The 14,418-nt window shown below is 39.3% G+C and overlaps 1 protein-coding gene across 1 annotated transcript in view; it reads right to left on the bottom strand.

Moving 5' to 3' along the window:
- The window catches only part of Maob (monoamine oxidase B), a 108,326-nt gene extending 94,342 nt beyond the window's left edge, over nucleotides 1-13,984 (bottom strand). Inside the window, exon 1 of the mRNA XM_005323983.5 lies at nucleotides 13,608-13,984. Coding sequence (XP_005324040.1) covers nucleotides 13,608-13,653 — 46 coding nt within the window. The 5' untranslated portion in view covers nucleotides 13,654-13,984. The remainder of the gene's footprint in view (nucleotides 1-13,607) is intronic.
- Between the last annotated feature and the right edge of the window lie 434 nt (nucleotides 13,985-14,418).

Genomic DNA, 14,418 nt, shown 5'->3' with positions numbered 1-14,418 from the left:
CAAAGCTGCATGATTAGAACATTTTGTGATAAATGGAACAAAATGTCTTTCAATCAATGTCTCTCTTGATTAAAGTCCCTGGGAAGCAGCGTTGAAGAGAGTTTTGCACGTAGAAGCTTTACCAGAGCTCAAGCTGTGTAAAGAAGTAAGGGAAGCAGGATTGAGCAGAGGGGTGAAATGAACTGCTATGCAGTCACAATAGGGAAATCAGTCAATCTGATAGGGAGCTCTGAAGCTGAGGAGGCCCTTCAGAGTTGTCCTGAGTTGAGGCAATGAAGCCAGGCCTTCGTGTACCCACACTGGCTGCAGGGTGCCTCCAAGGAAGAGGCATGCCCTTTGGTGAGTCAGTTCCCTTCAGTCAAGGGCAATATCCAGAGAAGGTCTCAATTGTGAGCCAGTGGCAGTGTTAACACTCTTAGCAGATCCAGAAGGGGGCTCCAAGAGGCCTATTACAGTATATATTATACTGCCATTTTAGGGTCAAGAGACAAAGAAAGAGTAACTTGAAATTTCAATACTATATATATATATATATATATATATATATATATATATATATATATGTTAAATTATGAATTTAAATTTTAACTACTTAAAGCTATATTTGAAGGAAGAATATTTGAACTGGAAGATAATATCTCCAATAAATCCTATAGTCAAATCTTCCTTCAAGGGCTGAGGCCCTTGAAGTGAAGCTACCATCTTCTTCATGTCTTTCTCAGACCCGTCAGCCCTCAGGGCATTCACCTGTGAACACATCTGCTTCCCTGTGTTTGATGTACACCTCAAAGGTGGGCACATATATTACCCAACTGTATATCCTCACATCTAGCCCAGTGTTTGGTAAATAATGCATCTGACAAGGGTTTAATGAATAAATGAATCCAAAAAAAATGAACAAATGGGGGCCAGGGTTGTGGCTCAGTGGAAGAGCACTTGCCTAGCATGCGAGAGGCACTGAGTTTGATTCTCCGCATCGCATAAAAATGAAAACAAATAAAATAAATGTATTGTGTCCACCTACAACTAAAAATGTACATATTTTAAAAATGAACAAATGTATTTCCCCCTGCAAAAATAACAAGATGGGAAAACACATTTGATGAAACAAGGACAATTCATTTTAGTATACAGCATTATGTGTGCTTATCAGCAGTGTTAACAAAGGCTATTTGATTTTGACTAACTGACATGGCATAAAAGGGATATTCTGAAATAGTCAACTGTATCTTACAGTTCTCCTAAATAAATTAAATCTATCACAGGATTTGAATGCAAACTACAGAGGAAATTAAAATGCAAAACATGAAACAGCTGTTTGATCAGCTGTTATAATAGGCTGTGGACAAAGGCTATATTTATGTCTTATCTAGATGAGTAGAAATAATTAATCATGGAAAATGGTTGGTTACAGGGTTATTTTCTTTTCTTTTCTGCATTGAAACACAACAGTCATCTAATTAATGATGCCAAACTTCTAGAAGCACAGGATAAATTGTATCCAATAAATTGAACCCTGCTATAAAAATATATGTTCCTAAATAAACAATGGTAAGGCCTAAGGTGGTACTTGCTAAAGCCAGTTTTTCTGCATGTAGTAGAGGGCAAAATTTACTCACCACCACTAAGGTTTTACAAAACTGAAGATATTTGTAATTTCTGAAACCTGTAATTAAGTGAATTCCAATTATGAACTGGTGAAGAATCATGGTATTCTTTGTGCTATGCCAGAGGTGGGGAAAATGTTGGCTTCCTATTGTAATGTTTAAGAAGCCACGATTAACAATTCACCATAAAATAAATTGCTAAGACTTGCTTGGGGTGACAATTTTGCTATAAATGTTAAATACCTTAAAAAGAAATCCCAAAATTTATTTCAGGGAATTTTTCTAAAGAAATATCTGGAATTATGCACAACAATTTAGGTTCATAATAGCTTTGTTTAAAATAACAGAAATTTGGAAATAACACAAGTATTCAGCAATAGGAGACTGGTCAAGTTATAAAATAATCATGTGAATTAATATTATAAAGTTATCAAGATCATATGAGAGAGGAGCATTTAAATGTGACTAACCATTCATAGAATTTATTATTTTTAAAGAGATACCAATGAGTAGGGCAAATAAAATATATGGTTTGCATAAAGAAAATAATTGCAAGAGTGGTTATTTTGTGGGTTTCAATTATGGACGATATTCATTTTTTTCTTGCCATTTTCTGTAATTTAGAGATTTTCACAATAAATATCTATTATTTCTGCAATGTGTTACTAAAAAAAATTCCCATCTCTCTAAAAAATTTCTTCAAACCATAAATCACCAAGATGAAATGTGATTGCATCTTTTATTTATATCAGTGGATTTTCTTCTTCAAAACTTTTGAGAGAATTTTAGTTATTAATTAATTTGATTATTAACTTTTTACTTTGTCCTTCTGGAAAAGATGACTTGTTTTATAACAAAACCCCACCCAAGAGCTTGTAGCTTTAATAGAGAAAACTGGAAAATAACTCAAAGAAGTGTGACATAATAAAAAATATATAATTATGAAGACATAATTTAAGATGGAAACACAACTCAGTTTACAGAAACAAAAAGTAGCCCAACCCCAAAAGATAGGGTTGGGATCCCAAATACAATACAAAAGAATTGCTAGAAACACTGGAGAGGTTAATCGAAAGGGAGGGTTATTTAGGCTATAAGGAGAACAAATAAAGCTAAGGACACCTTTGCCATTCTGCAATTCTGATAAATGTTGAGGAAGAAGCCAGAATGAAAAAATGACCTAAGTAAGAAATGACTAACGTAAGATCAAGAGTTTAAACTTTAGACATGAAGTGGAAATTAACTAGAATATAACATTTAAGATGCATTTTAACAGAGAGTGTGGTAAAATGACTACCTTTGAAAGGTCAAGCCTACCTGAAGACTCTTTCTGATGGTATACCTTCTGTCACAAAACAAAAGGTTCAATGACAGTTTTTATATAACAAATAAAGTCTGTGTCTCAGATTGCTCAACTTATGTGTTTATAACTTGGTAAACTGGGTCACAGCCCTTAGCATGACAATCAATCCCTCCCTCCCCTGTCCTCGCCCCCCTGGTTTTTTTTTCTTTTGGTACTGGGGATTGAAACCAGGGGTGGTGTTTATCACTAAGCCACATCTCCAGCCCTTTTATTTACTTTTTTAATTTTGAAACAGGGTCTTGCTAAGTTGCTTTGGGAGTCTCTAAATTGCTGAGGCTGGCCTCAAACTTGTAATCTTCCTGTCTCAGCCTTCCAAATCACTGAGATTATAGGCATGCACCACCATCTTTGTTTTTATGTCTTAAAAATAAAGAAGAATTTAAACATAGTTAAGTCTTCCTATTCCCATTATAAAACTTCTGAACGAAAACATTAATTATTGTTTGTAATATTTCTCTTCTGAATGGGCACGGTGAAGAAAGCCAAGTGAGTCAAGACCTTCTCCTCCCCATTCTTGCCTCCTTCCACCCTACCCCACCCCTTTCTCTTAAAACCTTCTTTGGGCACTAAGGGTAACCAAGTCACTACAATCAGGTGATCATCTTTGAACCTTTTTCTGAATTTCTATCCATGTCTTGGCTTCCTTGGTGTTCAGGCTCTTGACCACCCATAAATTAGCATAAATTTTCAGTGGCTCCCTATTTCCAACCACAAGAACTTTTCAATTTGCTTTTCAATATCTCACTTTCTGATCCTGCCTTCCTTTTACTAGCTTTATTACTCATGACTCCTTATCCTTCTATTCTAACCAGATGGGACTTCCTACTGTTGTATTAATATAAATATTATCTGTTAACTAGAGTCTTTGGCCTTATGACTTACAGTTTTCCTCCCATCTTTAAACCTCTGTTTCCTTCTCTACTCAGTCAAACCTGGACTGCTTTTTTAGGACTGCTAAATTCCACTCTCTTGGGGCTGGGGGTGTATCTTGGTGTAAGACCCTTGCCTAGGCCATGAATTCCATCCCCAGCACTGCAAACTTACTTAACTAATTTAATTCCACTACCTTGATAAGAACTTCTCCAATTCTGGGGATTGTCACTGATGTCTTCTAACTCTTGAGTCCCACAATTCAGAACTCCATGCTATGTTATTTTCCACTGCTCCTTATTCTTTGTGTGTCCTAGCCTTGTGGCTTCTGCTGCATTTTAGGTTTCCACTTGGTCTTAGACAGCTCCCTTCATGCTAACTTTGGAAATATTGCTAATTGGATCTTGGTCTTCTATGATGTCTTATTTACCAAATTGACTGAGGGGGGCTGAACATGGATACAGTTTGTGAACACGAAAGTAGGACCAGGTGATCTTAACTAGTAGGTAAAAATCTAAAGATGTCTTTTATCTTCAGACACCAATAATTTTTCTAAGCAAAACAAAACACTTTTAGCTCAAAAGAAGACTATTACTTGGATGTTCAAAATCAAGAAGGAATATTATATTACACCCTTCTCTTAGGGGAAGTAACTTTTATGCAGGCAGACTAGTAATAAGCTAAGCCTAACAAATTTAAGGTCTGCGCAAAAATGCCAATGCTGCATGTTTAATCAGCAAACATGTTTTGGAGAAAACATTCTGTTGTAGGGATGAAAACAGTGGTTCCTCAGACACACAACACCTCTGAGCGTTGGCCTCTCATTTTGGCTCATTTTTCTTTTTTTTTTTTTTTTGGACCTAGAAGTGTATTTGATCTTCCAAGTTTCCAGAATCCCCTCAGTGAAACAGTGCCCAGTAACTTATAAAACTAACAATGTTAACATTTATTGAATAATCTGGGAGTTATCACCAGGGCCATGTTCCAACATTATAAGTAAGGATCCTGAGGCTGAATAAATAGGTAACTTGCCCAATCTGCATATTTAGGGGCCCTTGAACTCAAGTACCAGGACCCCCGAGTCCTTGGATTAAACATCTATGTTATCCTCTATCCTCCATTCTTCCAAAAGTTTTCCAACTGTAGGATTTACCTCCTCTTGGTATAGAGAGTGAGGAGACCCAGGATCATCATCAAGAGATTCTCTCAGTTTAATTCAGTTTCTAGGGGCTAGGGCAGGCTGGATAATAGAGAGATAAACATGGCACCCTGCCAAGATTGTAACATTCATCAAATCAAAGAGAAAGTGAAGCTAACAGTAGTTCTTTTACAGGGTCATATGCAACTGTACCCATTCCCATTTGTTCTGGGTGCTGACTGAAATCTGTCATTATACTAGTATCTTGTCATTATTACTAATTTAATATATACTAACTTTGTATACTGTCTAAATTGGAGAAGTTTTCATTCTACATATATCATTCAAATATAGCTGCATTATTTGTTTGAATCTTGACAGAAATAAAGAAATGTACCAATACACTAGAAATAGAATATATGCTATTTACCATTATTGATATTTGGAGAAATACTGTTGACAATGATACAATATTATATAAACTTTACTATGTTAGCAGAACATAGAAATGCTGCTGAGGCACAAAATTTCAGAGAAATAACTTAGAAATTTAATTATCTCTTCAAGTTCACAGGAAAATTTTGACCCAGAGGCCATGTGAGTATTTATTGTCAAAACTTCAGTAATCATTGGAACAATTAAGTTATATGCTGTAGCATTTAAAATAAACTTTGATTAGTTGCATGAAGTAACTGCTCTACTAAAATCTTCTAACATGTGTGTCTTTACAGCCATGTGAGTGTGAACAAATGACACCCTAGCAAATTCTAAATTATCTTTGCAGAGGAAATGGCTGCACTAGTAATGGGCAAACATTAAAAGACTAGAACTAGCTTCTTCCATAATGACATTTTCACTGGGATTAGAAGAAACCAAACAGGGAAATGGATGCTAAATGGTAGAACAATTGGGTAATCCTAACATTAACATCTGCCACACACCAAATCAATTATGAGTCTCAGTATAGCAGGAGACTCATTTACAGTATCTGTCATATTTATCTTTTAAACATATCTTTAAAAATAAAGAGGACTGGGGATGTGGCTCAGTGGTAGAGTGCTTGCCTAGCATGTGCAAGGCCCTGGGTCAAATCCTCAGCACTGCAAAAAAAAAAAAAAAGAGTTCAAGCTTTTTTATTTAGTGGCAGGATTGCTTACATCATCTGTATTAGTAAATCATATATTAGCCAAGAAAGCAGGGCTTAGAAGCAGCATCCCACTACAGGATAATATTCCCTGAGTGTGTGTGTGTGTGTGTGTGTGTGTGTGTGTGTGTGTGTGAGAGAGAGAGAGAGAGAGAGAGACAGAGAGAGAGAGAGAGCATGCATATGCACACAGCCAGAAACCATGTCTCCAACCCACAAGTGGGTAAGTGGCCATTTTGTCAGCCTAATTAACAAAAGTAGCCAATGTCTATTGTGTGCTTTACAGATGCCAGACACTGTTCCAAGCTCTTTTAACCTTCTCAACCACTTTATGATATACAGATACTATTATTATCCCCATTTGCTAGATGAGAAAATGAAGGCATGGGAAAGTTAACCATTTTGCCTAAGTAGTTAGTGGTAGAATCACAATAGACACCACACTCTTAACCTCTGTGCTCTACTGCCCCTGCATGGCAGGGAACTCAGACCTCAGCACCCGCCAGTGGGGAAGGGAATACTTGTCATTGTTAAATGGCTCACCCATGCCTTAAGCTTACCCTGGTGACTTCTGAGAATACACAAAGACCCAGAATTGTGGCTCTAGCAGCACCTGGCTCTGTCCACATAGACTGAATGGCTCCACTCACCATGGGCCCTTGGTGTGAAACTCAAGCAGAGGAACAAGGAGTTTTTATTCCAGACTCTTACAGAGCTGCCATGGAAAGTCAAGCTCCTAACAGCTTGCCCAGCATTTAGACAATGCTTGATAGGCTTCCTCCTCTTATTATTTAATATTAAATAATATTATTAATATCAATGCACTTATTTTCTATTATAATTAAGACAGGAGTTGGGTGGCTAAAATGATTACCAGGCCAGAGTTGGAAGAACTGCCAGGTTGAGATGATACTGGAGTACAGATCTAGGGCTTCCAAATTTCTCCTGATGAAGAACCTAGTGGGTCCAGCCCCCAAGGCAAGCCTGAGCTCCTCAGACTCTTCCATGGGGAAAATAAAAGATGAGCTGGGGCAGGATGAGGCTGAAACTTCACAGGTCCCTTCTGACACCTACAGTGTATACCCTGCTACCTGTTGCCACCTCATATATGTCTCACATCCAGAAAAAATATTGTTTGAAGAAAAAGAGAAAATGGTTATAAAGGAGAACCTGTTTTTGTTTCCAGAGATTAAACTGGAGGACATTTTGTTAAGGAGAATCAGCCAGGCACAGAAAGACAAATATTCCACTCATATGTGGAAGCTAAAACGTTGGTCTCACAGAAGAGAGTAGAACAGTGGTCACTAGAGGCTGGCAAGAGAAGGGAGGAGGGGGATAGAGAGAGGTCAGACAAGGAGTAGAAAAAGACAGTTACAAAGGAAGAATAAGTTGTAATGATATCTAACACAGCAGGGTAATTATAGATTACAATGATTATTACATATGGTTATATATAATAAATAAAGAACTTGAAGATAGGTGTTTGAAGGCTCCTAACACAATGAAATGCTAAGTGTTAAAGTAGAGGGAAAGGCTAATTATTCTAATGTGGTTATACATTGTGTGTGTGTGTATACACACACATATATAAAATTATCACACTATGCTCCTTAAATATGCACAATTATTATGTGTCAATTAAAAATAAAAAGATTAATCTGCCTAATGTGAGATAAGGCAAATATAGAATTCTCACTAATGATATTTTTAAAGCTATTAAATATTTTGCGAATGGCTAGGGAAGAGGAGCTTGAAGGCTCCAAACACAAAATAATAATGAGAGGGAAATGTAACTACCCTGATTTGATCATCACACACTGCATACACATATTGAACTATGACACGGGCCCGATAAATTTGTACAATTAAAATTATATTTTTAAAAATAAAATGTATAGAAAATAGAAAAAAAAAGCTACTCCCAGTGGCACATGCCTGTAATCCTAGAGTCTCGAAAGGCTGAAGCAGGAGGATCACAAGTTCAAGGCCAGACTCTGCAATTTAGTGAGGCCCTGTTTCAAAACGGAAGAAGAAGAGAAGGAGGAGGAGGAGGAGAAGGAGGATAAGGAGGAGGAGGAGGAGGAGGAGGAGGAGGAAACTGGAGACATAGCTCAGTGGTAGCATATCCCTGGGTTCAATGCTCAGTACCACAAACCTTTTTTTAAAAAGGTGTTTTCAAAATTATTATTACTATTATATAGACATGATAATTTTATAGAACTTTATAGCATAATGGAATCTATATCATAAGAATTACATATTTAAATTGTTCTAAAAAAACAAAACTCTAGAAGAAAAATAAGTATCTATTTTTCAAAAGAAGCATAAAGCAACCCAAGCCAAAGCTATAGAGACCACCATTTACAGTCCTTCACATGCATTTCTTATTTCTTTCAACAGTACTAGGGCTCAAATTCAGGGCCTCATGGATGCTAGGCGAGCACAGGGCTACATCTCAGCTCTTTTTTCATTTTTGTATTTTGAGACAGGGTTTCCTAAGTTGCCCAGGCTGGCCTCCAAATTGTGATCCTCCTTCCTCAGCCTCCCTAGTAGCTGAGATGACAGGTGTGTGCCACCATGCCAGCCTCAGATGCATTCTTTCTAATTGTTGAAACAGGCCCACCAGGACGGCATTTATGAATCCCATTTTAAAGAAGAGGTGAAGGTTAGAGGTGTGGCTCAGTGGAAGAGTGCTTGTGTGAAGCCCTGGATTCCATACTCAGGACCAAAAAAAATAAAATAAAATCATTGTTGACTTAAACATTTTCTTTAACAACTTTCTTGATTTTTTTTTTTAGAAATATACTCTTTCTTTTGCGTTTTGTTCAATGAGGAGGTCTTTAACCTTCTGTACTCACTGATTAGTATTGATTTCATGTTGGACATGCTAAAGCATTTCTGATTTGAATGTTTTTGCATATTCATTATAGATTATTAAAACTTCTAGTAAAAAAAGAGCTGAGTCAACAGAAGGACAAATTACATAACTTATTGGGTTACACAATATTTAAGCATGGGAAATGGGATTCACAGTCATTCTGTGTTACACTGAAGCCTATGCTGATTCAACATTGTTTTATTGCCCCTCTGTTCTTCCTTGACTGGGATATAAAAATTTGCAAGCACATGAGTACAATTGTTATTTTTTAGAACATTCAGTGAGTTAAAAGAGCCCAGAGAAGTTTTCCATTCTTCTTCACCAAAGGTGAGGGGGAGGGCTCAGTGGTAGAGCCCTTGCCTTGCAAGTGTAAGACCCTGGGTTCAATCCTCAGCACCGCATAAAAATAAGTAAATAAAATAAAGGTATTGTGTCCACCCACAGCTAAAAAAAAGATATTAAAAAAAATGTTAGGAGGACATTTAGCCATCAATATCCAGGCCACATCTGCCCGTAGTGTCCCTGAACTCATGATCCCTCATGAACTATCTCTTATGCTTCTGGCCCAGACTAGTCCCATCAACTAGCAACAGGGTTTGCTCTCCTGGCCATACAGATCACCCACCAGGTGTTTCTTACCATTTAGGAGGCTGGGTTGGAGACTTGCAAGAATCAAATGAGTGTCTGCCACCCTCAGATGGCTGTATCTCCTCTCCCAAGCCTGCCCCTGCCAAAAAAATTCTCATTTCTGTTTTAAGTTGCTAAGTTTCTTAGCTTTTATTTTGTGGATTAAGCAAGATCCATTCCAGAGTTGCAAAAGATAGTTCCCATGGTTCCACCAACCCAAACACTAAAACTGAGACTTAAGATAGAGGCATGCAGCTGGCCAGCTCCGCATGGGAGACTCTATTCGTTCTGCCAAGTTTCCAGACATGATCTGCCCCTGACATAATGGAAGAGACTACAGCAGGGATTCATTTACATACCATACACATTTCTTTTTTTTTTTAAGTATTGTAAAATGTCTTGGAATTTTTTAAATAATTAAAAAAAGAAAGTTATAAATTAACTAGCTATACTCCTAGTGTATCTCTGTTTATCCCAAAGGGAGTGATTAAAATTTGCTGACAGCTTTAAAAATTATCAGGGAATTATCAGAATGTCCCAAGTTTAATTAGTTACAAAGTTTAAAAACCAGAGTGGAATCCAGAGACTTTTAAACATGGATTATTGTGTCAATCATCAACTAATTCTAAAATTCTACACTCTCTATTCTTAGTTTTGGCCATTTTGTCCATTTAGTGGCTTCAACTAAAACTTCTCTGTCATATACATCTGTAACCCCGCATTCTTTCTCACACTTCTAATTGCTAGAATTCTCTTCTTCAGTGGCTTCCCAGCACCTCCAATTCTGGATATTCTGGTTTTTTTTACCAAACTTGCCCTCTTTCCTCTTCACTTCCCCCTTTTTTGCCAATACCATCCCCATATTCCCAGCCATTGTGTGCATATTTCTTTGTGAATAAAAAATCATCAGTGTTGGGACTGAGGTGGTGGCTCAGTGGTAGTGTGCTTGCCTAGTACGTGTAACACACTGGGTTCAATCCTCAGCACCACATATAAATAAATAAATAAAATAAAGTTAAAAAAAAACCAGTGCTCTCTGATGAACACAGAAAGAACTAAAATTTGGGGAGATGACATTCAAGCTTCACCATAATTCATTCCATTAATCTTTTTAGTTTTGTCTCCCGCAAGACCCTTCAACTCTCCACACTGAAATTCTTAAAGTTTCCTAAACATGTTAGCATGTTTTTTTGCATATTTTTAATTGTATACAAACCATTCTTTAGCTTAAAATGCTTTTGTCATCTAGTATCCTGGTGAATTCATTTTCATTATCTTAAGAGTCTCTTCACTGTCACCTCCTCTGTGAAGTCTTCCCAGATTTTCTTAGTTTGATGTTCCCTCCAATCACCTTCCCTAAATTTTTTTTTTTTTTGTACCAGGGATCGAATCCAGGGTTGCTTAATCACTGAGCCACATCTCCAGCCCTTTTTTTATATTTTACTTAGAAATAGAGTTTTGCTGAGTTGCTGAGAGCCTTGCTAAATTGCTGAGGCTGGCTTTGAACTCATGTCCTCCTGCCTCAGTTTCCCAAGCTGCTGGGATTATAGGCATGCGCCACCATGCTTGGCTCTCTAGAACTTTTAATATGCTACTAAAAGCACCTATCATAAGTCATTAGAATTAGTTATCCATGACCCTGTGTCCCACATTCACTCAGGAGCAATGACCCAGTATTACTCATCTTTTATTTTATATGGGACAGGATGTAGGACAGGGAATAAATCTTCATTGAATGTCTAAATAATGAATGGACCTGCAGTATGTACAACCTTCTTCTACCTTTAGTGTCTTTTAAAATCATTTTTAATTGACACATATAATTTACATGTTTATGAGATATCACTTATTATCTTGACACAGGTATGCATTGTGTAATGTCCAAATCGGGGAAGCCTATTTATCTCCCCAAACATTTATTATTTCTTGGTGATGAACACATTCAAAAATCCTTTCTTATAACTTTCTGAAATATACAGTACATTATCATTATCCATAGTCACCCTACTGTGCAATATAATATCAGAAGTCATTTCTCCTGTCAAACTCTAATACCTTATATTTTCCTTATTTGGGTATCTCTTTTCTTACATTGACAAGTCTTCCAGGACAAAAACAGCATGATCCATTTATTAATCCCCTGCTAGAGCCTCCCCTAATGTGTATTGTCTGAATAAGTGTGTAAAACTCATATGAAGCCTTGTGCCATATTTTAGACTTTGCATTGCTATTAATCACACAGTATTTCATTTGCCCTTCATGATGATCCTAAAATTTAGCTAAAACTAACTGGTGTTATCCCCATGAAGCAGATAAAAAAAAGTTGAGTAAGGCAGAGTTTTGAAACTCCACTTCTTTGATTCTTAGAACAATGGCTATTCCATATAATGTTGTCAACAAAAGATATGTCTATTCATTAATCCCTTGTTTTGATCAGAGTTTGGGGGTGAATGTAGAGATTTACTACTTGTAAAAAACAGTTAAACTCTAATCTATGTCTCCTGTATGAGTCTAACAGGAATACTTTGAGTGAGCTTGAAGATTTGCAGTATGAATCAGAAAGGGTGATATAACCTACGAAGCATACTGTGGGTAAGAAAAGGACTTCAGAGACCTTACAGAACATTCAGTTTCTGTAAGATAGAGACTGGGGTGGTGGCTTAGTGGTACAGCGCTTACCTAGCATGTTTAAGGCTCTGGGTTCTATTCTCAGCACCACATATAAATAAATAAAGGTCCATTGACAACTAAAAAATATTTTTTAAAAAAGATGAGATGCTGTGCAAGGAAACATTAAGAGACTCTTAGCAATATTTTCTAAAATCTATTTCTAAGAGTCTAAATTCCTCTGGAAGAGAAGATGTCAAAAATACCCAAAGAACATTGAATCTATGCACAGCTTCAATGATCTCAGCATGCTGTGTTTGTGGCCTCATGTACCTCTATCACCAGGCCCTCAGCCTGGCATGGGAGTTTTTTCAGGGCTGGCTAGACAGAAGTGGTAGCCTGAGATCTGACCCAAAGGTGAGGAGGGCAGCACCCAATATCCAACCATGGATTTCTTCTCCAGGTACAAGAGTCTGGTCACCTCTGCCCTGCCTCCTCACAGGGAGCAAGATTACTTGAGATCTGGTGAGACAACATATCTTTGAGTTCCTGAGGCATCCTAATTGCTACTTAAATACCAGGAGGCCATGAAAGTTAAGTCAAAGTACCCGAGATGGGGGCAGTCTGTTAAACTAGCTGGGCTGAGAGCATTGCTTATTTCCACTGACACCGGCTCCCCATACAATCTGCCCACCCCTCCTAAGAGGATACATTCCCCCACTGACTCCATCCCACCTGTCTTCTGTGTTTGGGGGTTCTTTCTGTGTGCACAGCCTCCCTGTGGCCTAAGGGGCAGCCTCTATCCCCATCTTTGCCAAATATGGGCTAGGCCAGAGAGCCCAGTTGCAGCTTGGCCACCCTGCACTTAGGCTCAGGTAGACCCATGGCGATCAGGGAACCACAGAGAATCTGGGGAATCTGAAAGGTCTTTGACAATCCATAGGCCCCGGGCCTACCCCCTTCCTGTTCAAGGTCGTTTTCCCAATTCCAAGATAACAATATGTTGTGGTGCTTGCCTGCTCCAAACGAGGGTTGGGGATAAGTCAAACTGAAACAAATGACTGATCTTTGCCGGCAACGCCCAACAGGTGTCTCCCACCTCCCCGCCCCATTTCCCCCTCCCTTCGAAAACTGCAGCCAGCTCAGGCCTGGCAGTCTTCTGCAACAGGAGTTCAAAGCCTGGGCCAGAGTCTCAACAGGCTTCCAGTCCCGGACAGTGTCCAAGGGCGTGCCAAATCCTTCTCCCTCACAGAGCTCGGGACCTGCTAGATTCCCGCCGGTGCACAGAGAGTCCGGGATCAGCCTCCGCCCGGCCGCCACCCTACGCCTCACCCTGGCGGCCACCTGATCCAGCGCGCGCAGCGGCCACTGACCTGAGATTCCGCCCCCCACCACGACCACGTCGTATTTGTTGCACATGGTGCTTGCCCCGCTCCGCGCGCTCCGGGTACCAGCTGCTCGGGTGTTTGGGCCTCTGCCCCCGCCCGCACGCTGCACGTCGCCCCCGCTCGCTAGCGCCTTGGGCTGAGCCGCTATATTGCCGGCCCCCGGGTGCCCGGTCGCACAGCCCCGCCCGCCCGGCAGCCAACGCGCAAGCCGGGTTGGAGCGCTGGGCCACCGCCCCCGCCAGCAGATCCGCCGCCCAGGCTTGGGGAGGGCGGGGGCCCGGGTGGAGACGTGACAGGGGCCCTCAAAGAGTCCCTCCCCCGGGGCCACCACCCCATGGCCTTCAGCTTGGTATTTCCCAATCAGCTTCCCTAATATGCAACTGAGCTTGGGGGCAGGGAGGATTGCAGATCGGGATGTGTTCCTTCAGCTCCCCAATTATTCCTGGGCATAAAGCAAATAATTACAAATACTGAGTGCTTTCCAGGTACCAGTCACTATGCTAACTGCTTTTCGCAAGAATCCGGTTCAACCTTACAAGGAACCATTTTACAAAGGAAGAAAGCAAATGAATTAGTTGTGAGTAAAAAGCCCGAAAGGAAAAGAAAAAGAAAGCCATGTATCAAAATATCACACTGAACCCCATAAATATGTATAATTAAAGTAGATTTATTACAACAAGGAAGATTCTGCTAATCAATTTGATCCACCACAAAGGATTACCATTATTCATGGCAGATATGTGGGTGGGATTCCCAGTCTACCTCAGCCTCCTTCCAAACACCTACTTCTTAACCC

The sequence above is a fragment of the Ictidomys tridecemlineatus genome, chromosome X (assembly GCF_052094955.1).
Source record: "Ictidomys tridecemlineatus isolate mIctTri1 chromosome X, mIctTri1.hap1, whole genome shotgun sequence".
Classification (NCBI taxonomy): Eukaryota; Metazoa; Chordata; class Mammalia; order Rodentia; family Sciuridae; genus Ictidomys; species Ictidomys tridecemlineatus.
The sequence above is the reverse complement of the archived record's forward strand: the minus strand, read 5'-3'. Positions and strand labels throughout refer to the sequence as shown.